This window comes from Rhinatrema bivittatum, chromosome 12, assembly GCF_901001135.1.
Source record: "Rhinatrema bivittatum chromosome 12, aRhiBiv1.1, whole genome shotgun sequence".
In the NCBI taxonomy this organism is placed as follows: domain Eukaryota; kingdom Metazoa; phylum Chordata; class Amphibia; order Gymnophiona; family Rhinatrematidae; genus Rhinatrema; species Rhinatrema bivittatum.
In genome coordinates this window covers 16,261,795-16,286,828 of record NC_042626.1, presented here as the reverse complement: position 1 = coordinate 16,286,828, position 25,034 = coordinate 16,261,795, and the positions used below count along the sequence as shown (strand labels likewise).

The 25,034-nt window shown below is 47.5% G+C and overlaps 1 protein-coding gene across 2 annotated transcripts in view; it reads left to right on the top strand.

The window, feature by feature from the left end:
* IPO9 (importin 9) overlaps window positions 1-25,034 on the top strand; it is a 61,769-nt gene that overhangs the window by 35,553 nt on the left and 1,182 nt on the right. The window contains exons 16-23 of one of the 2 annotated variants that reach the window (XM_029572437.1): window positions 6,716-6,864; window positions 7,536-7,664; window positions 9,359-9,634; window positions 11,066-11,232; window positions 12,492-12,625; window positions 21,235-21,354; window positions 22,222-22,314; window positions 23,415-23,523. In XM_029572437.1, the coding sequence (XP_029428297.1) occupies window positions 6,716-6,864; window positions 7,536-7,664; window positions 9,359-9,634; window positions 11,066-11,232; window positions 12,492-12,625; window positions 21,235-21,354; window positions 22,222-22,314; window positions 23,415-23,494 (1,148 nt within the window). In that variant the 3' untranslated portion in view covers window positions 23,495-23,523. The remainder of the gene's footprint in view (window positions 1-6,715; window positions 6,865-7,535; window positions 7,665-9,358; window positions 9,635-11,065; window positions 11,233-12,491; window positions 12,626-21,234; window positions 21,355-22,221; window positions 22,315-23,414; window positions 23,524-25,034) is intronic. The other variant, XM_029572436.1, reaches the window with a different exon arrangement.

Below are 25,034 nucleotides of genomic sequence, written 5' to 3'. Positions count from 1 at the left end.
TTTGGACTGTGGTTGGTATTTACCTCTCTTGTGTGCTCCCCCGCAGAGTCTGCCACATCTATCCTTCCTAGGGCTTCTCTGTAAATTTGCCCCCAAAAAGTTTACTCCTGTGCTGATGGCGTCATGGCGTGTTTTTACGCTTTTTGTTTGAAGGCATCCGTTAGGTAGGGAGTCCCACTTCTGCGGGTGATTTGCTTACCTGTAGCAGGTGCACTCTGCAGATAAAGGAATCACCAGTCACACATAACAGGACCGAGGCACCCCTGCAAGAACTGCTGTGCACGCCGAGAAGTGTTTTACAAAAAGCATCCAAAGGGTGCCTAGCAGCACCCTCGCTGTGACTGCAGAGAACACCCGCTACAGGTAAGCAGCTCTACTTGCCTTCTGCCTCCCATGAGTGCAGATTCATTGAAATATCTGCTTTCCTCTTCATCCAGGCAAGCCAGTCCACCCCCAGTGGGTTGTGCATGGCAGCCAGCAGGTAGAGACTGAGAGCACAGACTCGCTGACGTCCCCCTCATAGAGCTCTGCTCAGGCGCCAGCCAGCCAGTCTTTCTCCATCTCCAGCAGGTGGTGGGCATGGTCCCGTGCTTGTGGATCTTGGCCTGCCTGGATTGAACAGGCCGGTTTAACCTCCTCTGGCGAGATCAGTAGCTCCCTCCAGTTGAGAGTCTGAGAACCAGTACCAGGAGACGAGCAAAAAATAAAAAAAGGACAGGAGTGAGGGGCAGCAGAAGAGATCCGGTAAGGTAAGGAGGCTCTGGGCTCAGCCCTGCCGCATAGTCCTTTTCTCTGCCTGGTCCTGCTTTCTTCCCTCTACTCTTTCCCTGTCTTTATTTCTTATTTTGCCAGTTTTGTCTGTGGAAAGTTTATTGGGGGAGGAAGCACACGTGTTGAAGTACTGGGAGAGCAGGTGCCAGAGCGATTTTTTTTTTTTTTTTGCAGGCCGGGCAGCAGACAGCTGCAATCGTCGTCGAGCCACGCGATTGAGGAGGGCTGCAGGGCTAATTTTAGAACTGGCAGTTTCGGCGGCAAAACCACTCGCGGCAGGCGCCATTTTGATTGGCGCATGGTGGGATTTGTGTGTGCTCAGCTTTTAGAGGAAGAGAGGGAGTGCGACATGGCATCGGGGGATCAGCATGGGAAGACGCTTCGCACCTGCTCAGCATGCCATATGAGGGTCCTTAGTCCCAGGAGGTCCCTCAGTGTGTGGAGGCCCAGGGGGATGTCTCTGCAGGGGAGTTTATCCCTGCAGGGACCTTACAGATTCCTACCAGAGTGGCTGAGGAATCTTCCCCTGCCCCCTCGCCTGCCAGTCCCTCGGGAGTGGGCTCCAAGAGGGTTTTGCCTACCCCAGGGATGGATCTTTCTGCCATCTCGAGGGTGGAATTTAAGGGTCTCCAGACCTTCTGTCAGGGGCAAGGAGCTCCTCAGGGAAGAGGTTAGGGATTGCCCACTTCAGAAGTCTCCCTCCTTAGGACCTAGAAAGGGTTCCAGGGACTCCTTGTCTGTCTCCTTCAGGAGACTCAGATGAAGAATCAGAATCCTTGGTGAGAGGAAGATCCTGACCATCCATTATTGTAAGAGGAGGGGAGATTCCCCCAGATGCTGAGCTTCACAGAACTATGCTGTGGCTTTTTCAAAGGGATGAGATGTCCAGTTTAATTTTATAGACCTTGAAAAGCCCTTGGGTGTGAGGAGATCTTGCAGGCAGTGGCCAAAGATCCAAAGCAGAGCCCTTAATGATCGGCTTGAGCAGGTCATCCTGCTTTTCAACTCTGCATGAAACTATCCAGCAGCTGATAAATTTAGAATGGAACGCACCTGAGGGATTGTATCCTATGGACCTGAAAGCGAGGGAGCAACTTCGGTTTCATAAAGTGGATGCAATAGACTGTGCTGTGATGAAGCGGGCCACCATTGCAATGGAAGGAGGTGCAGCTTTAAAAGATGCTCAAGATCAGAAGATTGAGGCAGTTTTGAAGCGATGGCCATGAATCTCCAAATCTCTGCTTCTCGTTGTATGGTAGCCAGGGCTGGGTTACAGTTAGCCCAGGAAGCTCTGAGAGAGTGGCCCATACTTGGAGCAGGGAGCTGCCTTCCTGGTAGATGCTGGCTATGATTTGGCACGCACAGCAGCTTGAGGGGTGGCTTCGGTGATTGCAGCCCAATGGCTCCTGTGGCTATGGAACTGGTCTGCTGATGCTATTTCAGAATTGACCTTTACGAAGTCACCTTTTAAGGGGTGCCACTTGTTTGGGGAGGAGTTAGAGAAGATGGCGGATCAATGGGGAGAGTCAAAGTTTCCTCCGTTACCAGAGAATAAGAAGTCAGCTTCCTGGTTTTCTCAAGCCAAAGGGCGATTTCGGAGCTCTCGACGTTTTCGCTTCTCCAGAGGTTCGAGTATTCAGAGGTCTTGGACATTTGGAAGATCTCAGTCCTTTCAGCCAAGGAAGCCAGGCAAAGACGGTGCCTCTTGCTCCGGATCCCTGCATTCCTCCCAATGAAGTTTTGGGATCCATCCTTTGGTGCTACAGATAGGTGGTCGCCTGTTTCAATTTTATAGGAGGTGGACCCACATCACTTCCAAATCATCAAAGAGGGACTTGAATTCGTCAAGTCTCTCTAGAAATAGATGTCTCTCTGCCAAGGGCACAACTTCATTTCCAGGCACTGTCAACCTCCCATATAGCAGGACTAGATAATGTGCAGGCGGATTATCTCGGTCGTCACGAGTTGGATCTGGGAGAATGGGAACTGGTTCCTGATGTTTCATCTTATCGTGGATCACTGGGGGTGTCCCTTCCTGGATCTAATGGCGACTCACAAGAATGCAAAAGTGGAAAGATTTTACAGTCAGACAAGGAATGTCCAAACTCTCTGAGTGGATGTCCTAGTTCAGGTGTGGCCACAAGAGAAGTTACTCTGTGCATTTCTGCCATGGCCCATGTTTGGCCATTTGTTGCAGAAGGTATCCAGGCTTCTGCTGGCCCTGGATTGGCTGCACCGGCCATGGTATGGGGATCTACATTATCTTCTAATGGGGGACCCTTGGCAACTCCCTCTTCTCAGGGAGTTGTTACAGCAGGGACCAATTTTTCGCAACAGTCCTTACGGTTTGGCCCTTGAGAGGTCTAGGCTTTTAAAACGTGGCTACTTAGGGGCTTGTGGTGGAAGTGCTTTTCAGAGCATGCAAGTTTTCCACATCCTTGGCATATATTTGCATTTGGCGGGTGTTTGAGTATTGGTGTCAGAATCACGCTTCTTTGCCCACTTCTGTGCCTGTTCCCTTAATCTTGGAATTTTTACATGAAGGTCTGAGTAAGGGATTAGCCTTGAACACGCTGAAGGTGCAGGTGGCTGCTATAGTGTGTTAGCGGTCTCCCCTGCACACGGCCCCGATATCTTCTCACCCAGACATATCTGGGTTCTTGAGGGGAGTAAAAACCTTAGACTTCCCTTGTGTTTCCTGGTACCCTTGTGGGATTTGAATCTGGTTCTCTCCTGTCTGGCGAGTCCGACCTTTTGTCCTCGCTGTGGTATTTCCTTGCTGTTACTGACTCTGAAGATGCTGTGTTTGGTTGCTATTTGTTCTGCAAGGTGGGTTTTGAAATTGCAAGCCTTGTGCAGAGATCCTTTTTATAATTATCACTCCGGATAAGGTGCAGATTTGGACAGTTACTTGCCTTTCTTCCAAAGGTGGTTTTGGAGTTTCATTAAGGCCAGATGGTCAGGAAATTGCAGCTGTTGGACATGCAGCAGCACTTATTGTGTTATCTGGAGATTACAGACGCGTTTCAGAAATCTTATTGGCTTTTTGTTCTGCACCTGCAGCTGAAGAAGGGGGAGGCAGCTTCTTGGGGCACAGTGGCTTGATGGATTAAGGAAGCCTCTTCAAGACAATTCAGCGCATTCGAATCGGGCTCAGGCGCTTTCTTGGGCAGAATTGCGTTTGCTTTCTCCAGCAGAGAGTTGTGGAGCGATGATGTGGTTTTCCTTGCATACGTTTGCCAGTTATTACCTTCGATGCCATGCCCAGTAACGGTTGCTCGTATACATCTGTGACCAGCGTACTATTGATCTGACACATCGATGTCATGACCTCTTCGGGGACCAGGACTGCCATTGAGCGCCATGGTCACCCTTGTTGCCATCAAGGTGCCGGGATGCCCTCAATGCCATCGGCGGTGCATGACTGCCCTTGATGCCGTAAGGGCCTTCCATGCTGTAGGCATCCGTGGACGTAGAGTCTTGATGCATTGGAGTCATTGAGCACCTTGGGCCTCGATGTGGTGGAGTAGCGGCACCAACCTCTAGTGTCGGGGACCAGTTCTGCCATCAAGCGCCATGGTCCCCCTCAATGCCATCAGAACCACTTTTGATGTCAGTGCTTTTGATGCCAGGGCATCATGGAGCCATTGGTGTGTTGGCCACTGATGCCTTTTGTTGCTGCTCTTGACAATGTTGAGCAGTACCAACTAGGCACTGGGCACGCCATTGAGTGCCCTGGTCTCCCCTGAGACCATCAACTGCCAGGGAACTTGAGAGCCCTTGAGCAACAGGGATTTCGGCCTTGAACAGATCGAGTGCCGGGGTCACCATTTACCCAAGGCACCTTGGTACATCGAGGCATCAGGTGCAATCATCTGGTGCCCTTGAGGCTCCTTGGCAGTGTCCCAATGGTGCACGAATCCAGGCAGGGCATCCGATGCCCCCGATCCCAGCGGCTCAGGGCCACAGAGATCATCGGCATCCATGGTGCCAGATAGCCGTAGGCCATGTAACATTGGCAGACAGGCAAGTAATGCAAAATGCACCGCGCTTATCTGAAACCAATTGCTAGGCCATGAGGCATCCTGTTTGAGCCACTGTGCCAACTGATCTTGCCACGCTGCCCTCCATCTGGAGAGGCTTGCATTGGTGATGACTTTCATCCAATTCAGAATCTCCAATTCCACATCACGCTGAAGATTGGTGCAAATAAGCCACCACGAACGACTATCCCTGGATTCCCTCTATAATGGAAGAGGAAGATGAAACTCTACCAATAACGGATTCCAGCGAAAGAGAAGAGCCCCCTGCAGAAGCCGCATATGTGTGAACGCCCAATGAATTAATTCCAATGTCTATGCCATAGAACCCAGGACCTGTAAATAGTCCCAGACCCCGAGAACTGAAAGTTCTAGCAGAAGCCTAATCTGACTCTGCAATTTCAGCAATGTCTCTCTGTGACGGAACACATGCGACCACGTCAACGCGCACTACTGTCATGTTGGAACCCGCAGTCTCAAGACAATTCAGTTCGCCTCCACTTACCGATGGGAATATGCTCTTGTTTCCAGTGGTGGCTGCAAGAAGCCCTGTGTACCCCTGTCCTCCCTAAACTGGCTGGTCCTCACGACAGATGCCAGCCTCCGGGGCTGGGGAGGTCACTGTCAGGAACTGACAGCCCAGGGACATTGGACCGAGGAAGAGGCCCTCTGGAACATAAACTGCCTGGAAGCCCTGGCAGTCAGATTGGAGTGTCTACAATTCAGCCACAGACTCCAGGGTCAAGCGGTCCGCGTAATGTCAGACAATGCAATGACGGTAGCCTACATCAACCACCAGAGTGGAACCAAGAACCAGCAGGTGTCAGAGGAGAGAGATCTCCTTATAGAATGGGCGGAAATACATCTTAGTTAGATTTTAAGTACTACTCCAGGAAATACTTTTAGGATCATTTAGGACATGTTTTAGTTTGCTATGATGTATTTTTAGACGTAATAGTGTATTTTAGATTAATAATGTATTTAAATGTATTTTAGATTTTAAAATGTTTTTAGGTTTAATTATGTATTTTAGGCTTAATGTATTTTTATGTATTTTAGGCTTAATAATGTATTTTAGGTTTATTAACTTCGCATGATATATTCAGCTGTTTGTTTTATTTTTGTTGTGAACCGTTACGATGGATCCCTAGTGACGGTATATAAAACTTAATAAATCTAAATCTAAAATCCAAATCTTCAGATGCAGGAAAAAGACAGCGTCAGAGCAGACTTTCTAAGCAGGGAGAGTCTGGATTCAGGAGAGTGGGCGTTGTCTTTCAGCTGATAGTAGATCGCTGGGGTCTCCGTCCATCGACCTGCAGGCCGCATTCCACAATGTGAAGGTTCCCTGATTCTTCAGTCGCAGAAGAGATCAGTGGTCCCTGGGGATCGACGTTTTTTTGATAGTATGTCCACGGTGGCGCTTGAAGAGAATACTGAAGGGCAGAGGTCACTGCAGGGGGTGTATGTAGGGTGACGTCCGCTTTGAAACCTGACTCCGTCTCCATCTGCTGGCAGGGGAGCACAGCCCATTGGTCCTGTGTACATGAAGGAAAATGAAATTATTAGGTAAGCAATGTCTCCATTCTCTGAGATCAAAGTTCCGTGCCGGGCTCCATCTGATGATGTCACCCATGTGGGAGGGCTAACATCCTGCTGTCCTATGAGAGCACCAGTTACAGATAAGCAACTCCGCTCTCTTTTTAAATGTAGATATTTTATGTCATTTGATTTTCTTTTGGTGCAGTTTAAAGTCAGTACTGATGTTGCAACAAAGCAGCGACTTCCTCCTTCCTTTTTGGCATTGGCACTCAGGACCTCGCAGTCTTGTCTGACCGTTGTCCCGTATGAAAGTCGCAGCATTGCCTCTCCCTGTAACCCGCTGTCTCTTCCGTTTTTTGCAGATCCAGTCATTGCCTCTCTTGCTCAGGACATCTTTAAGGAGCTGGCGCAGATAGAAGCATGTCAGGGCCCCATGCAGATGAGGCTGATTCCCACCCTGGTCAGCATTATGCAGGCCCCTGCCGATAAAATTCCAGCAGGACTGTGTGCTGTAAGTACCATGCAAGCAATGGGAAAGGACATCATAGGATAGTGATTGGTGGGAGTAGCCATATAAGCACAGATACTGACAACATGATTCAGAACATCCTTTCAAGCTGTTCTATCCAAAGTGGGGTTAAAAAAAAAAAAAAAAAAAAAACCTTCCTTACTACAGGTTTTTACTGGGAATCAGCACTGTCTACATGATGATGTCACAGGAAAAGCTGTGTCCTCTGTCTCTCTCTGCGGGTGTGGGGAGGAACCACTTGCACATCTGGACTAGTGTAACAGGATATTTTGTCTCCAAGACAGCCAGTAATGACTTCTGCTCTGAGGATGTTGCACCATAGTAAAGCTCCTAGGGCCTGCTTTGTGTCCATTTAGTAGCTTCAGACTAGGAATAAGGGAACTGAGCAGATATGAGTTTGTAAGCAGAGAAATAGACAAAGCAATAGTTTCATTTTTACACCAGTTTAATTAATTACCATAACCACAAGTGGTCCTGCCAGAGCCATTGGTCATGTACATTATAACTTAGAACTGAAAATATTCAGTTCTCAGTGGTATGAGATGAGGGGATCGGGAGATGGCTTTCCATCAGGTAAGCTGACCCCTCTAGAGCGGAGGGGACTGCTGAGATTGAGACTGCTCTGGACCGTTATTTGCTCTGCTTTTTTTCAGACTTCCATCGATATATTAACCACGGTGGTACGGAATACGAAACCGCCCCTCTCAGAGCTTTTGATCTGCCAGGCGTTCCCTGCTGTGGCACATTGCACACTACACACAGACGACAATGCCACCATGCAGGTAAATGAGCAGAGAATCTGGCTGCGGAAACAATTAAACCAAGAGGAGAGACCCATTGGATCAACTGGGGGATAGACTTGCATAAAAACTAAAGTTTTTGCAGAATGTCCATAGGACCTGCGGATGTTAGGAACACAAAGGAATGGCCAGCTTTAGAATTTGTCTGGTACCATTGCTTACAACTTATCAGTTTGGGAGTTGAATCTGAAAGTGTCACACTATCTGCAGAGTCACACTATCTGGAGTGCCAGGTTGTGCTCTTTCCATGTCACTGGTAATTCTTAAGCAGCTGAAGGATTTGGCAGTCTTTATGCATGGTGCCTTCTTTTCTGCCTGAGGTAGGTTTGGTGTTCTGTCTTAGGAGCTTCCAGCTTTTCCAGATTTGGATTCCTCTCCGCCTCATGCAGGGGAGCTTAGGCTCTTGGATGGGAGGCGCGCATTATTGAGGTTTCTAAAGGTCACTTATGATTTCCGTAGCTTGGATCACCTCTTTGTGCTGTGGAATGGTCATAAAGAAGGGGAAGTAAGGTGTTTAAGGCTACAGTTGTACAGTGGCTGAAGGAAGCAATCGAGTTGAATTACATTTCTAAAGGGCGCACTCGACACATTCTCAGGTGTCTTCCTGGGCTGAGTCACAACAGGTGTCTCTGCATGGAATTTTCTAAGTGGCTATTGGGAAGTCGTTGCTCACTTTTGCTAGTCATTATCAATTGGATGTTGTAGCTCTGGCTTCCATGTGTTCTGGTGAGAGTGTTTTACGAGCGGGACCCTCCATGTCCCACCCGAGTTAAGGGAAGCTTAGGTATATCCCAGGAGTCAGGACTGATCCGGTACGTACAGGGAATGAATGTTGTAGCTCTGGCTTCCATGTGTTCTGGTGAGAGTGTTTTACGAGCGGGACCCTCCATGTCCCACCCGAGTTAAGGGAAGCTTAGGTATATCCCAGGAGTCAGGACTGATCCGGTACGTACAGGGAATGAATGTTGTAGCTCTGGCTTCCATGTGTTCTGGTGAGAGTGTTTTACGAGCGGGACCCTCCATGTCCCACCCGAGTTAAGGGAAGCTTAGGTATATCCCAGGAGTCAGGACTGATCCGGTACGTACAGGGAATGAATGTTGTAGCTCTGGCTTCCATGTGTTCTGGTGAGAGTGTTTTACGAGCGGGACCCTCCATGTCCCACCCGAGTTAAGGGAAGCTTAGGTACATCCCAGGAGTCAGGACTGATCTGGGTACGTACTGGAAAGGAAGATTGGTTCTTACCTGCTAATTTTCAGTCCCGTAGTACCACAGATCAGTCCAGAGACCCACCTGTGGAAAGAGGGTGGGAGAGTCCTCCGCTCGTTCTGTTGGTTTTTATGTTGTGCAGAGTTATCAGTTCACTAAGCTGTTCCGTTCTTCTTATATATATTCTGGAACAGATTTTTCCAATGTGTTACAGCGTCTATATCCTCCTATTCGCTGGGGAGAGGGGTTGGGCTGTTAAGTTTTGTACAGTTTTCCTCTTGTCTTGGATCCAGGTCAATACTGAGGGACTGCAGGTGGCACACTTGGTTATATAGTAGTGTCAGTAAAACTTGTATCTGTCTCCATCTGCTGGCAGGGGTACAAACCCCAGGAGTCTGGACTGATCTGTGGTACTCCAGGAGGGAAAATTAGCAGGTGAGAACCAATTTTCCTTTTTCGGTTCTTTCAGAATGGTGGTGAGTGTTTGCGTGCATATGTCTCGGTGGCACTGGAACAGATTGCACAATGGCACGACGAGCAAGGTCACAACGGGCTCTGGTACGTGATGCAAGCGGTCAGCCAGCTGCTGGACCCCCGGACATCAGAATTCACAGCTGCCTTCGTCGGTAGGCTTGTATCTACGCTGATTTCCAAAGCTGGAAGGGAGCTAGGAGACAACCTGGACCAGATATTGCGAGCCATCCTCAGCAAGATGCAGCAGGCAGAGACACTAAGCGTAATGCAGGTACAGCGGTTATTACAGTAAGTCATGGATTGCATGTAGTGCAGAGCTTATAGGGTTTATTTCTTGTATATTTAAAATGAACCCATGGGTTCTGCCTCTCTGGGGGTGTGCAGCAAAACAGAATTGTTGAATTACATCATGTATTGACTAGGGATCTCCTCCTCCTGTCTGCAGCTCCAAGGTTAATTGCCAGAGTAGTCAAAGATTATATACAAAAGACAGAGGCATTGAAGTCTGCTGCAGTAGAGCCGGCTCAGTAGCTCACACCACTGGTGTGGTCGCACTGAGGAAACCTTGTGGATCCCTTGACCACCACATGCTTGGGGACCTGATGGGGCACATCTTGGCCACCATAGTATCCTATGGGAGGATCTGTAAAACTGGATAAGGACTTTTTGCCCTGTACCTTGACTGTGTCTGCTATTCATGCTGCTATGACATGTCCTAGGGAGGGTGATTGCTCCTTGCCTTATTTAGAAAAGGGGAGTCCGGGTCACCGTCTCTCTTTCAGGGTCTACTCCCCAGAGTCACAATTTACTTACTTTTAATAAACAAAGAGACGGAGAGAGCCACTAATGTCTGTGCGACACAGGGTGTCTCTGGCATTTGTGAGCCAGCCGGGCCACAGGACAGCACAAGAGCCATCCTTGTCTCGTGCCTTTCTGGATGAATTTACCTCCCTCGGGACCTAAAAAAAAAAAAAAAAAGGAAGCAATCCCAGGTTGAAAGAACAAGCAGACTGATTTAGCAGGTGCAGCCAGGAGATAAAAACTAGAAGTGCTCCTTTTATGGGTGTCCTGGAGGTTTCTTGCTGCCCAAAGCTCCGAAGAGCAAGGAACTGGCGAAGCTGCGCCGGCGGAGTGTTCCTGTGCCACCGGTTTTTGAACGGCTGGGGTTAGCTTTTCTCTTTTTGACCACCAAAGTAGCATTTTCTTGGTGCAGATTGCTTGGCGGGAAAAGTGAGCAAACTGAAATTGTCCTCTCTGGCTCCCTTTTTGCAGTTTTATTTTCCAGGTAAGAATTTGTATCCCTTCCGAGTTTTTTGTTCGGTGCAGTTCATTTTGCTTTCAGTGTTAATTGAGAATCTGGTTTGCCTACTTTGTGCCTCAAACTGAAGAACTGTAAAGAAGCCACGTTAACATTTTCTGCATCTTAGGAGGACGGTCGCTTTGGTGGCTGGGCTGTTGGGAGGAGGTCACAGAATTAGAGGAAACCCCTGCGGGTAGCTGCGAATGAGGCCCTGCGGTGCTGTAGCCCAGCAGAAGCTGTTTCTAGTTGTGCTAGAAGCGCCAAGGAGCAGGAGGAAACTACCAGGCCCTCCAAAAAAAAAACCCCACCCAAAGGTTTTATTTCATAAGAAATGTAAAAGGTCTGGTTAAGTTTGCAGAGCCTCTTTAAAAACAGCAGGCATGCTTTGTCTTTCTCTTGTAGTCTTTGATCATGGTGTTTGCTCACTTGGTTCACACTCAGCTGGAGCCCCTGTTGGAGTTTCTCTGCAGTCTCCCGGGCCCCACAGGCAAGCCCGCCCTGGAGTTTGTCATGGCTGAGTGGATGAATCGACAGCATTTGTTCTATGGACAGTATGAAGGCAAAGTCAGGTATTGCTTGTGTTCTTAACATTCATCCGTGAGACTGGTAACTCGATAATGGAGGCTAAGGCTGGAAAAGTGCTTAAATAGCAGTCATAACTCTTAACATGGTATCGGCAAAGACAAGTCTGAAAAAAAATGTTTTGTTTTGTTTTTTAATCAGATTAGAAGGTAAACCAGGGTAGGGCCATCTTGTATTAAGTAACAGCTTACCTCCAGTAGTCTGTGAAAAGAGAAAACCTGGAATTACGAGGAGAGGCCTTTCTAATGCAAAGTATGCAGAGAAGATGGTGCAAGTATGGGCTGAGCAAACTAATAAGAATGGAGAGATGAGCATTCCTCAGTTAGTGGTTGAGAGAGAAGGATAAGGCCAGTAGATTAGTAGGTGGTAAGGTGTATGGTGCAGAGGGTCAGATATTGCTCTTGTGGAATGAAAGGTGTCTGTGTGTGGAGCAGCGACAACCCCTCCCCCCACAAATGCATCTCACTACACGAGCCATGCCTGTCTCTCACATATTTATTTAAATTTGATATACACACACGCATGCATTTCCACTACTTACCACCTTGGCAGCATCTGCCGACATCATAAGTTAGAACAGTGGTTGATACCTTGAACATAAGAAAATGCCATACTGGGTCAGACCAAGGGTCCATCAAGCCCAGCATCCTGTTTCCAATAGTGGCCAATCCAGGCCACAAGAACCTGGCAAGTACCCAAAAACTAAGTCTATTCCATGTAACCATTGCTAATGGCAGTGGCTATTCTCTAAGTGAACTTAATAGCAGGTAATGGACTTCTCCTCCAAGAACTTATCCAATCCTTTTTTAAACACAGCTACACTAACTGCTCTAACCACATCCTCTGGCAACAAATTCCAGAGTTTAATTGTGCGTTGAGTAAAAAAGAACTTTCTCCGATTAGTTTTAAATGTGCCCCATGCTAACTTCATGGAGTGCCCCCTAGTCTTTCTATTATCCGAAAGAGTAAATAACCGATTCACATCTACCCGTTCTAGACCTCTCATGATTTTAAACCTGTGTTCATGCCAAGTACCTGTGTTCAGGCCAAGGCACTGAAAAAGCTAACTATTACCAGCTGAACAACTGTTTGTTAAATGTCGTGGTGCATGATACTGTATGTTTTATGTTATATTTGCTAGGAATTACTACTAAAACTACAGTTTTCTCACCATGCAACTCTTCTGAAAGGTTTGGGAAATGAGTAAATTATATAATTGGGAACCTTACCTTGCATCCATCTGCAGCTCTGTGGCGCTCTGCAAGCTTCTGCAGCATGGCATCAACGCAGATGATAAGCGACTCCATGACATTAAGGTGAAGGGAGAAGAAATATTTAATATGGATGAGGGAATCCGCACACGGTCCAAAACTGCCAAAAGTGAGTGCGGGTGCAAGGGGCCCAAGTGTGTGCGCTCTGGGGCTTCCTGCTGTTTGCTTGGGTGGGGCTCTCGGATGTCTGCACTGTGGGGGACTCTCCTGCTGTCGGTGCAGGGGGGCCCAAGCACATGCGTTCTGGGGAGTCCTGCTGTCTTGCACAGGGCTCAAGCATGCATCCACTGGGGCTGCGTCATTTATTTAGGTCTAAAATATTATGCAGCTCCATTTCAAAACTCAGGACCATATACAGAAAATATAGATAAAAATCATGAAAACCGGGGAGGAGAAAGAGGAAGAACTGAGTGCTGGAGAGGAAAAGATCCTCTTGTTTCAATTTGAAAGCATTTCCTGAACCATTGAGGTGAGGAGGGCCCGGCTTGTGGGGACAGGACCCGGAAGTGAAGTCAGCGGGAGGTGCCTCACGGGACTGAATAAAATCGAGGGCACTGCAGCACGAAAAGAGTTGGACCCATGGACTCCCACATAGAATGTGAGAGACCATTGTAGGGGAAATAGCAGAAGGAAACTCCTCTTTAGGAGTCTCCCTGAGCCCTAGGTCCCCACAACCCCCTTTACAGCCTATAATGGAAGGTCCATTAGAGGAAGGTAATAGTATAGGGTCCCATATGAATGAAACCCACACCAAAATAGGAAATGGATCACCACAGTGGGAAATATACAAGTAGGTGTAATATCTTTGGGTAGCGAGGCCACAGCGAGAAACATCAGGGTTCCATGTCCAGCAGTCCTTGAACTAGGTAGTATAGGAGAAGAAAGTATTGTGGAACCTGAAAATGTATCACTGTTGGATTTATGGAGATTAATAGTGAATATAGATTAGAAATAGTGCTAGACAATTTCTTAAGTTTATACTTTCTCTGTAGAATCAAGGGAGAAATTTGTAGACCTAGATGAGAGGACTGATAAAGTGGAGCAGGCAGTGGCAAATTTGAACCCAATAGTTAAAAAATTTGAAAACCACTAATATATCTTTCATTAAAGATAATTTGGTACAACTAGAGAATGAAATGAGATCTCACAATCTTTTATTATTACATTTTCCTATTTCTAGGTTAAAGTCTGATATTGAATTATTTAAGAAGTATGTAGTTGAAATTCTTTCTTATGAGTATCAGAGTTTCTCACAGGACAAGCAGGATGGTTGTCCTCACAAATGGGTGACATCGAGGATGGAGCCCACCACGGAAAACTTCTGTCAAAGTTTAAACAGAACTTTGACTGGCCCCTACTGGGCATGCCCAGCAAGGCACTGACCCTGCAGCCAGCAGGGGTCTCCCTTCAGTCTTCTTTTTCCGCGCAGCAGTTGCCACGCGGTGAAAGGAGCTCTCTTACCACGTTCCTGACAGGAATTCGGTTTTTTTCTATCCGAAGAAAATTTGCCCCTCAGGGGTCTCCCTTCGACAAATTTTTGTCACTTCTCGCGGAAACCGGTAAGTTTTTTCCCTTTTTTAATCGGCGGCCGTCGATTTTGGCCCTTGAGGCCTGTGGGAACTTACTGAGCCCGCGCCTAAATTTGGCCTTAAGCCATGGCGACGGGGTTCCGTCGATGTCCGGATTGTACCCGGACTATGTCCATCACTGACCCCCATAGGGTTTGTGTTTTATGTTTGGGTAGTGAGCATGATGTCCTGACTTGCACCAAATGTGCCTTAATGACACCTAAGGGTCGCAAGGCCAGGATGGAGAAGATGGGGCTCCTCTTCCATGCACCCACCCCAACGCCATCGATAGCATCGACGTCATCGGAACCGGCACCGTCGAAGTTGCACCACCATCGCCAACCCGCCGGTGACCGTCCACCATCGATGACTTCTCGGCCGTCGACTCCTGTCCCCTCCCCGGATGACCGAGGAGATCGGAAGGATAAGCATCGCCATCGACGGCACAAGTCTCGGCCCGTCGAGGATCCGCAACCATCGACCTCTGATCAGGCCGAGCCACCGAAGAAAAAGCCTCGGTCGGACCTGGCACCGTCCACGTCTCGTTCGCAGGCACCGAGGAAACCCTCACCCTCCCGGGGTGCGGGGGCCGTGATCCCACCGGTTACGGTGGTCCCTCCGGCCCTGCCTCAGCCTCCCTCTCCCGTCGAGCCGGGTATGCTTACCCCTGGTCTCCGGGCAGAACTGGACCGGCTGGTCCAGGAGGCCATCGAGAATGCGATGCGAAGATTCCAGCCTCCACCGGCACCGCCTCCGGCACCGATTCCGGCACCGCCTCAGGCACCGACCTCAGCACCGACTCTGCCACCGAGGATGGAACCGACCACCGAGCCTATAGTGGAAGCGTTGGCACCGATACTAAATCGTATGGAGGCACTTATGCGCGCCCTTCCATCGGTGATTTCATTAGCACCGACTACACCATCATCTCCGGAAGGACATTCATCGACAGGAGAAACACCGTTCCGGATTCCTCCGTCCGGTGTCGTTCCATCGGTGCCTTCACATACCTTTCCACCGATTTATCCTTCGGCTCCATCGATTCCAAGATCGGCACCGATTCCATCGGTGGCCCCGAAGCCCTCGATGCCGTTCACTGTTCCGCTTGCAGCACCGGTTCCATCGATGCCTTTGGATCCTCTACCAGGTCCTTCAGGACAGCAAACCTTACATGACCCTTATGATACCTGGGGTGATGATTCATCTTCAGATACAGATTTACCATCCCCACCATCTCCTACAGAGAGTAGAAAACGATCTCCTCCTGAAGATCTCTCCTTTATAAATTTTGTAAAGGAGATGTCAGAAGTTGTGCCTTTTCAGCTGCAATCTGAGACCGATGACAGGCACCAAATGATGGAGCTGCTCCAATTTCTGGATGCCCCCAAGATCATCGCTTCCATCCCATTCACCAAGTATTTCTGGATCTTTTAAAGAAAAACTGGGAATCACCTTCATCTGTGTCACCAGTCAATAAAAAAGCTGACTCAACCTACCTCGTTCAGTCAGCACCAGGATTTCAGAAGTCTCAACTGGATCATCGCTCTGTTGTAGTTGAGTCTGCGCAAAAGAAAGCCAAGCGTTTAAAGCCACACTCTTCCACTCCCCCTATCAAGGACAACCAATTTCTTGATAGTGTGGGAAGGAAAGTGTATCATGGGGCTATGTTGATATCTCGTATAGCTTCATACCAACTTTATATGACTCAGTACAACAGAGCTATCCTTAAACAAATGCAGGACTACGCTGACACCTTACCGGACCAATACCAGCCACAGCTTCAAGCCCTCCTTCACAAAGGATTTGAAGCTGGGAAGCACGAGATCCGAACGGCCTACGATATCTTCGATGCTTCCACGAAAGTCTCAGCTACTGCCATCTCAGCCAGACGTTGGGCTTGGTTAAAATCATCCAACCTTCGCCCAGAGGTTCAGGATCGTCTAGCCGATTTACCCTGCTTAGGGGATAATCTGTTCGGAGAACAGATTCAACAAATTGTGGCGGAATTGAAGGATCACCACGAGACGTTGAAACAACTTTCGTCTGTTCCATCTGAGGTATCCTCCAAACCACCACCTAAGAAGGACTCCAAAAAGTCATTCTTTCGGCCACGTCGTTATTACCCTCCGTCGACTAGGCCTCGTCCGGCTCGATCCTCCACCAGACCTCAGCCACGCCAACCTCGGAAACAAAGACCTGCTGTAGCCCCACCCCCCGGGCCTGCGGCAGGCCTTTGACTTCCCGACTCGGAGCACATGCCATATCCCACTCCCCCACATCCCTGTAGGGGGTCGTCTGTGCCACTTTCTACAGCATTGGATACGGATTACCTCAGACCAGTGGGTGCTGGCGATTATCGCACAGGGTTACCACCTCAATTTCATAACTCTTCCGGCAGACTCCCCGCCGCTTCAAGCGTGGAGTCTATCCAACCATTTGCCTCAATTACAACAGGAAGTATCTCTTCTTCTGCAATCAAATGCTATAGAACTCGTTCCTCCCTCTCAACGAGGCAAGGGATTCTATTCCAGATACTTCCTAATTCCAAAGAAATCAGGAGGGCTACGTCCAATTTTAGACCTTCGAGCCCTCAACAAGTATCTGCAAAAAGAAAAGTTCAAGATGGTATCCCTGGGCACGTTACTCCCTCTGCTGCAGAAAGGGGATTGGCTGTGCTCCCTCGACCTCAAGGAAGCTTATACCCATATTGCGATAACACAATCCCATCGCAAATATCTGCGGTTTCTCGTAGGCCGCGACCATTATCAATACCGAGTACTGCCTTTCGGTCTGGCATCTGCTCCACGGGTCTTCACCAAATGCCTCGTAGTTGTAGCAGCATTCCTCAGGAAGGAAGGTGTCCACGTATACCCCTATCTGGACGACTGGCTGATCAGGGCCTCCACCCCTCAGATTGCCCGGTCCTCCCTACAATTGACAATCAACACACTCCTTTCCTTAGGGTTTCTTGTCAATTACGAGAAATCTTGCTTCGTCCCATCTCAAACCTTATCTTTCATTGGGGCAGACTTGGACACCTTACAGGCAAAGGCCTACCTTCCGCTACAACGGGTCCAAACTCTCATGTCCCTAGCTCACCAGCTCCAGTCTCAAGACACTGCCACAGCTCGCCAATTCCTAGTTCTCCTAGGACACATGGCATCCTCGGTTCAAGTCACTCCCATGACCAGACTAGCCATGAGGGTAACACAATGGACTCTACGACAACAATGGATTCAAGCTTTTCAGCCTCTGTCCTCCATAATCACAGTCACACAAGCGCTGCGCCTATCCTTAACTTGGTGGACGACTCAGGTCAACCTCCTTCAGGGCTTACCCTTTCTTCCACCGGATCCGCAAGTTATCCTAACCACCGACGCTTCCCACATCGGTTGGGGGGCCCATGTGGACAATTTTCAAACCCAAGGGTTATGGTCCAACGAGGAAGCCGAACACCAGATCAATTTCCTGGAACTTCGAGCAATCCGCTATGCGCTCCGCACTTTCAAAGATCATCTCTTTCATCAGATAATCTTAATCCAGACGGACAACCAAGTGGCCATGTGGTACATAAACAAGCAGGGAGGCACAGGCTCCTTCCTTCTGTGTCAGGAAGCTGCGCAGATCTGGGCGGAAGCCCTCTCCCACTCTATGTACCTCAGGGCCACTTACCTGCCGGGAGTAGACAATCTATTGGCAGACCGGCTGAGCCGTGTCTTCCGACCGCACGAGTGGTCACTCGATCCTCTGGTAGCGACCTCTCTGTTTCACAAGTGGGGTTCTCCCCGCATAGACCTCTTTGCGTCCCCTCAGAACCACAAAGTGGACGATTACTGCTCTCTCATTCGGAGCCAGAACTCTCGGCCGAGGGATGCATTCTCCCTCAAGTGGACAACCGGTCTGCTCTACGCATTCCCCCCACTTCCTCTTGTGTCAAAGACTCTCGTGAAGCTACGCCAGGACGGAGGAACCATGATCCTGATAGCACCTTACTGGCCACGCCAAGTATGGTTTCCAATACTCCAGGATCTCTCCATCCGCAGGCACATTCCTCTGGGAAAGGACCCGCATCTGCTCACTCAAAACGACGGATGCCTCCTCCATCCCAACCTCCAAGCCTTGTCCCTGACGGCATGGATGTTGAAAGGTTAGTCCTTCAGCCTTTCAACCTTTCAGATTCGGTTTCTCGTGTCCTGATAGCTTCACGAAAGCCTTCCACAAGAAAGTCTTACTCATACAAATGGAAAAGGTACACATCATGGTGCACTTCTCAGTCCCTTGATCCCCTTTCCTGTCCAATTTCCAAATTCTTGGACTATTTATGGCATCTCTCTGAATCAGGTCTTAAAACCTCTTCCATTAGGATGCATGTCAGTGCGGTAGCCGCCTTCCATAAAGGTGTACAGGGTGTCCCTATTTCAGTACAACCCCTAGTAACACGTTTTCTTAAAGGCTTGCTCCATCTGAAGCCACCCTTACGGCCTCCGGCCCCATCCTGGGACCTTAATCTGGTTCTTGGTCGTCTAATGAAACCTCCTTTCGAACCTCTGCACTCCTGTGAGTTAAAGTATCTCACATGGAAAGTGTTATTCCTTTTGGCTATCACTTCAGCTCGCAGGGTTAGTGAATTACAGGCCCTAGTTACCTATCCGCCTTACACTAAACTCCTGCAGGACCGGGCGGTACTCCGCACTCACCCTAAATTTTTACCTAAGGTAGTTTCTGAGTTTCATATCAATCAATCCATTATACTACCTATCTTTTTTCCCAGGCCCCACTCCAACTCTGGAGAACAGACCCTGCATACCCTAGACTGTAAACGAGCTCTAGCCTTTTACCTAGACCGTACAGTTTCTCACAGGAAGAGCACTCAATTATTCGTCTCTTTCCATCCTAACAAGTTAGGACAACCTGTGGGTAAGCAGGCTCTTTCCTCCTGGTTGGCGGACTGCATTTCTTTCTGCTATGAGCAGGCTGGCATTCCTTTCCAAGACCGTGTCAAAGCACACTCTGTGAGGGCCATGGCGACGTCAGTGGCACACCTTCGATCGGTGCCGCTTCCTGACATCTGCAGGGCTGCAACCTGGAGTTCCCTCCATACCTTTGCAGCCCACTATTGTTTGGACAAAGCTGGAAGACAGGACTCCATCTTCGGCCAATCTGTCTTGCGTAACCTTTTTCCAACCTGATGTACCAACACCCTTCCACCTTCCCGGTAGGGTGCGGATGCCCTTTACCAAATTCCACCCCACTTGTACTGCCTGTTGCACGTCGTTGGGTGCATTTGGTGCAAGTCAGGACATCCTCAGCTCGGTACTCACCCATTTGTGAGGACAACCATCCTGCTTGTCCTGTGAGAAAGCAAATGTTGCTTACCTGATGTAACAGGTGTTCTCACAGGACAGCAGGATGTTAGTCCTCACGAAACCCGCCCGCCACCCCGCGGTGTTGGGTTCGTTTTGTTTTTACTTTCTAGGCACTGCCTGTAGCTTTGAAAATCAGACTGAAGGGAGACCCCTGCTGGCTGCAGGGTCAGTGCCTTGCTGGGCATGCCCAGTAGGGGCCAGTCAAAGTTCTGTTTAAACTTTGACAGAAGTTTTCCGTGGTGGGCTCCATCCTCGATGTCACCCATTTGTGAGGACTAACATCCTGCTGTCCTGTGAGAACACCTGTTACATCAGGTAAGCAACATTTGCTATTCCAATGATTTCCAAGAAGAACGCTGCAGGTAGCTGAGGGTGGTGTTGATATCTTAGAAAGTCTTGGAGTGTCAACGTTTTTTAGAGGACTCATTAGATAACATAGCATCCAGGCTACTTTGCTTGTTCTTTAGTAAATATTTTTCAAACTTTGATTTTTGTGGTCAGAAGATACAGATCTTCCCAGACATTTCCCGTGCTACCCAATCAAGGCGGAAACAATTCCTATCTTTAAAGCAAGCAGTCCTGGATATGGGAGCCACTTATTTTTTTAAATTTCCGTGAAAGTGTCAGATTACCTATGAAACAAATACATTTGTTTTTCTAGATCCCTCACAACTGCAACGTTTTATTCGGGATAAGTCTCAAAATTCTTAGATAGGTTAATGGAAGGGTTGTGTAAAGTAAAAAGACGCACACTTGAGCTGTACTCTTTCTCTTCCCCTAGATGTGGGCTAGATCAGATGTTTGTGTTTAGAAATATTATTGTTATTGGAATAAATGTTCTCTCTTTTTTTTTTTCTTTTGGAAATATCTGAATACATGATTGTATCATTTGTTTGTAAATGTTATAATTGAATAAATATTAAAAGAAATAAAAAGAAATCATGAAAACCAATTCTAATAAACATCAACACAACAAAACATACCCCCAAAACCATTATATAAAACCAATATCAAATGGAAAATGGTTAAAATAAGTCAAATATGTATGAAAAGAAATGCCAGACAAGGAGCAGCAGCAGGATTTCAACCCTGGTTCACAGCTCACTGCTTTAACCGCTAGGCTATTCCTCCACTGACTGAAAGTATGTCCAAACTTTTCCACCTGCCATATTTGCTTTATTATTTTCAAACTTAAAAATCAGCAAGCAAATGAGATTTTGTATTAGAAATGTCAGATGTCATGTTTAACTTTTTAAAGAGCTCGAAAATGGAGAAAACCCGATATAATCTACCTAAATAAGTTATAAGTAAATAAAATCAGTTTTCCTATACTTGCATTTAACTTTGTTCCATGTAGACGTTGTGTTGGTTTCTGTTCATTTAGAGATTCATTGAAACATATAATTTGACCAGGCGTGCCTACAGTTTTTGCACACAACTGTAATTGTCTCTGTGCAGGATGTTTGTAGAACTCCTTTTAACCAGGAAACGTGAGCTGCAGTGACTTGAATGTTGTTCCAGTAAGAGTCATGCGCAGTTGTGAAGCACAGAGGGTAACGTGAAGTGAATGCCATGTCAGCTGTCCTGGCACAGGGCTGCAGTGGGGAGGGTATAGGGTTATTTCTAGTTGTGAGAACAGCAGGAAGATTACTCTGACTGTGTACAGCATCTGTTGAGATCCAGTGTTTGCTGGTAATGGATTTTCAATGTTACAGAAGTTTGTGTAATGTCTGTAGTAGAAGCCTGCGATTTTCCTTCTCGCCTCTCTCCCTCCCGTCTGTCAGATCCCGAACGCTGGACAAACATTCCTTTACTAGTGAAGATCTACAAGTTGATAATCAATGAACTTTCCAATGTCATGGAGGCCAATGCGGCTCGCCAGGCTGCGACAGACTGGAGTCACGGTAATATTTTGAATACTTTTTAGTTGAAAGCATTCTCTTTCATCTTTCATATATCCTTTCTTCCCCTGCAATGCAGAAACCCTGGCTGGTCCAGGAGCCGGAGGGTCTGACGCCCTAGCATCACCTTTTGACCAACCAGGGGTCAGTGCAGTAGCAGAGGGTACTGTCCCCGTAGTGAGTACATACCTGCCTGTGTTGTTGGGCAGGTGACTTCAGCTCGTCCCCCCTGTCACCAGGCTAGACTGGCTTTCCTTTGCTTAAAGAATACAGGTTTCTTGTGCATCTTTTGTCTTTGCCCTTGTCCGTCTCCTCTCCCACAAGCGCAGGTCCCTCTCTTGTCTGCTGTCATTTGGATTTTATTATCGTTGTCAGCTTCCCTTCCACTACTCCTCATACCAGTACTAGCGTTCCTTATTCTGGGTGGAAATCCAGTTAACCCTCAGTACTGTGTCCACTGGGGTTCTTCATGATAGGAGCAGAGCGCAGTGTAATTTACAAAAAAAGGGTGGTGGATGCATGGAATAGAGCCCCCCTCCTCCTCTGGGGGTGATAGAGATGAGGTCAATGTCAGAATTCAAGAAAGCTTGGGACAAGCACAAAGGATCTTTGAGGGAGAGGAAGGGAGCTGAGCAGGGCAAACTGAATGGGCTTGTATGGTCTTTATCTGCCGTTACTGTGTGTTAAATCACTGTGTGTGATCTTGAGCATGCAGCGATTAAACTGGGGTAGGGGCCAGGTGACCCACTGAAGGATTGTACACTAATGCTAGGAAATGAGGTGACGATTGCAGATTCTTTGTTACATGTGATCTTTTAAGGTAAACCACAAGCCCCTCATTCTTACACTCGTTGATGTTCCTTTATGCAGATGAATCCAATGATATGTGGGAAGATGAGGATGAGGAGGATGAAGGTTTGGCAGGACAACTTTTGTCTGATATCCTTGCCACAAACAAGTATGGTAAGATTGGGTCCATTTGACACCACTCTCGGGGGAAAATAAACAAAGGCAAATCTCTGCTGAAAGTGACTTCTGGGTGACAGGTTTTCCTTCCTCCTCTCGGGAGGTGAGTGATTGCTGGTGGGACTGGGTTGGGAGCATATCACAGGGATCCTTGCCCCGAAATTCTTCTGGACTGAGCCCACACTCTGTTACTTGTATTAGGTACCTGGAAACCACAGAGTTCAGCAAATATTCAAAACCCAATACTGCTTTCTGTAATCCAAAGGCTGCAAGAATTTGGAAGGGTTAGAGCAGAGGTGTCAAACTGCAATCCTGGCAGGCCGCAAGCCAAGATATATCCCCAATGAATATGCATGAGATAACTCTGCAGACATTGGAGGCAGTGCTAGCAAACTTCATGTGCCTATTCATTAGGGGGGGGGGGGGGTTCCTGGAAACTTGACCAATTTATGGCTCTCTGGGCTAGAGGAGCCACAGAAAGAGACTGAAACAAACCCAAGAAATTATTCTGCTTTCATGTGAATAACAAGTGTAAGCATTAGAGATCCAGGCTGCAGCACTTCTTCCAGCCACCAAAATCGGTAGGCAGAAGAGCGTAAAAATCTGAGAAGTAAACAAGATGATGCGTAATAATTTCCTGCTGCGTAGTTTCCTCGTTTGATCCCAGACATTAACCAATAGCAGGGCAGCTTTCAAATGCTCGGTAACGTCACCATGCGCACCGACCTCCCCGAGAGATCCACCGAGCTGAACTGGCCTCCTTCCCCACAGGAAACAAATAGAAGGATTCCAAGTGTGAGCCAGGGGTCATGGGGTACCATCGATTGGAATTGGATGAATGTTTCAAGGGTTAACAGATGGATGCAGCGACCTTAAAGTCTAATTTGCCTATAAGAAACTGGTTACAAAAATAACATGTTTGTGCCCCACCCCCCCCCCCCCCCAAAAAAAAAAAAAAACCAAACAGCCAGTCTGTAATAAGGATGGTTGTGTTCTCCTTTGTCTCGTCTAGATGGCAAGCTGTGCGCTAGCGTGCGGTGATCCCCCTCTGGGCAGACTGCAGGAGCTAAGTTGTTCTTTATCTGCCATGTTACTAGGTCCTATGACGCCTGTTGTCTGTCTTTGGCAGATGATGATTACTATGAGGAAGACGAAGAGGACGATCCAGACGCACTGAAGGATCCTTTGTATCAAGTAGATTTGCAGGTATTGTGCATTGGAGACAGCTCTGCAGTGTGGCGTGATTTCAGTAAATTTTTGACTTGTCAAATAGGAAGAATGCTGGGGATTTTGTCGTCGTTCTCACAGTGTGTCAGGGTTTATGTACCCAAAATATCACCAAGTGCTGGACAAAAATAAGAGTAGTGTACAGGCATAACATCAAATTACGTTTTAAAAATGTTACGGAATGCTGATGGGTTTGGAGATAATTTCTAAATCCCAGAAAGCCTGGAATGGTAAGAAAATATTCCATCCCCATAATATATTGAGCAAAGAGGATTTTATCCTCATTTTCTTCTGACATTCACTATGCGTTTGAGCCATCAGAGGTAAAATGATCCACGATGGGCTCTTGAAAGCTTGTGTGCGCCTTATCTTTGGATAATTTTCATTGCCTTCGTTCTCTAATGCTGTAGCAAATGCTTTATGGCTCCTTACTGTTTGTGATTACTTAGAAAGTTTATGTGAAAGGAATAATATCTGGAATAATTCCCATCCTTATTCTGTATGATTTCAGAAGTTTTTATTTTATTTATTTAAAAACTTTTCTATACCGTCGCTAAGTTATATACCATCGCAGCGGTTTATAAATAGGCACATAGACCAAGGTAAGTAAATGTAGGATATCTTACATTCTAACAGGTGCCAATAAAGTTCGGTTACAATTTCATAAATAAAAGCATTATTTGAGTAATGTTGGTCAAGTCCAGGTATATTATTGTGTTACTATCGCTTTGAAATATTACTTCTTAAAAGTAGGATTGATTAAATTAATTCTCATCTGCATTACCTGTATTTTTTTGCATGCGAACTGAATTAATCCATCCTCTGTATTTTTCTTGGGTAGTTAGCATTGACAGACTTCAGTGTATTATATTTTGTAAAAGTGCCAAACACCAGTCAGCTTTTCATAGCTTCCAAGTATAGAGATTTTAGGAGGCAAATATGAGGATACTGCTGATTTAACCTGAAGTCCTGATGGTGTCTGGCCCTCAGGAAGCAGAGTTGCTAATCCCCAGCATTAAGATGCCACTGAGCAAGATGGCAGGTGGCACACCAGTATATCTAGGGGGTGCTTTCAGTTTTCTCTCTGACTCCATCTGCTGGAGGGGAGGCATAACCCAGCAGTCTGGACTGATCCTGGTACGTACAGGGAACTGTGTAAGATAAATGCAGGTGATCCAGATGGGATGGGACTTATGACTGGTGAGGAGGTCTTACTGTATACATTTATATTCTTTGACCCCATTGGTATGGGGGGGGTCAGTGTTACCTTGGCATGCAGGTGAGGGATGACTGTTGCCTATGTTTTTATTGGTGTGGGTTGGGGTACTACATTCGTAATCTTGGCCTTGGAGGAGGTGGTTTCAGATCTCTTGAGCAGACAGCACCAGTGCTGCCTTTTTGCATGCTTAATGCACTAGTCTGTGCCCTTGTGACACTTCCTGTCGAGTTTGGAGATGGCTGTAGCTAAGAGTTGTTTGCTAATCCAGGAT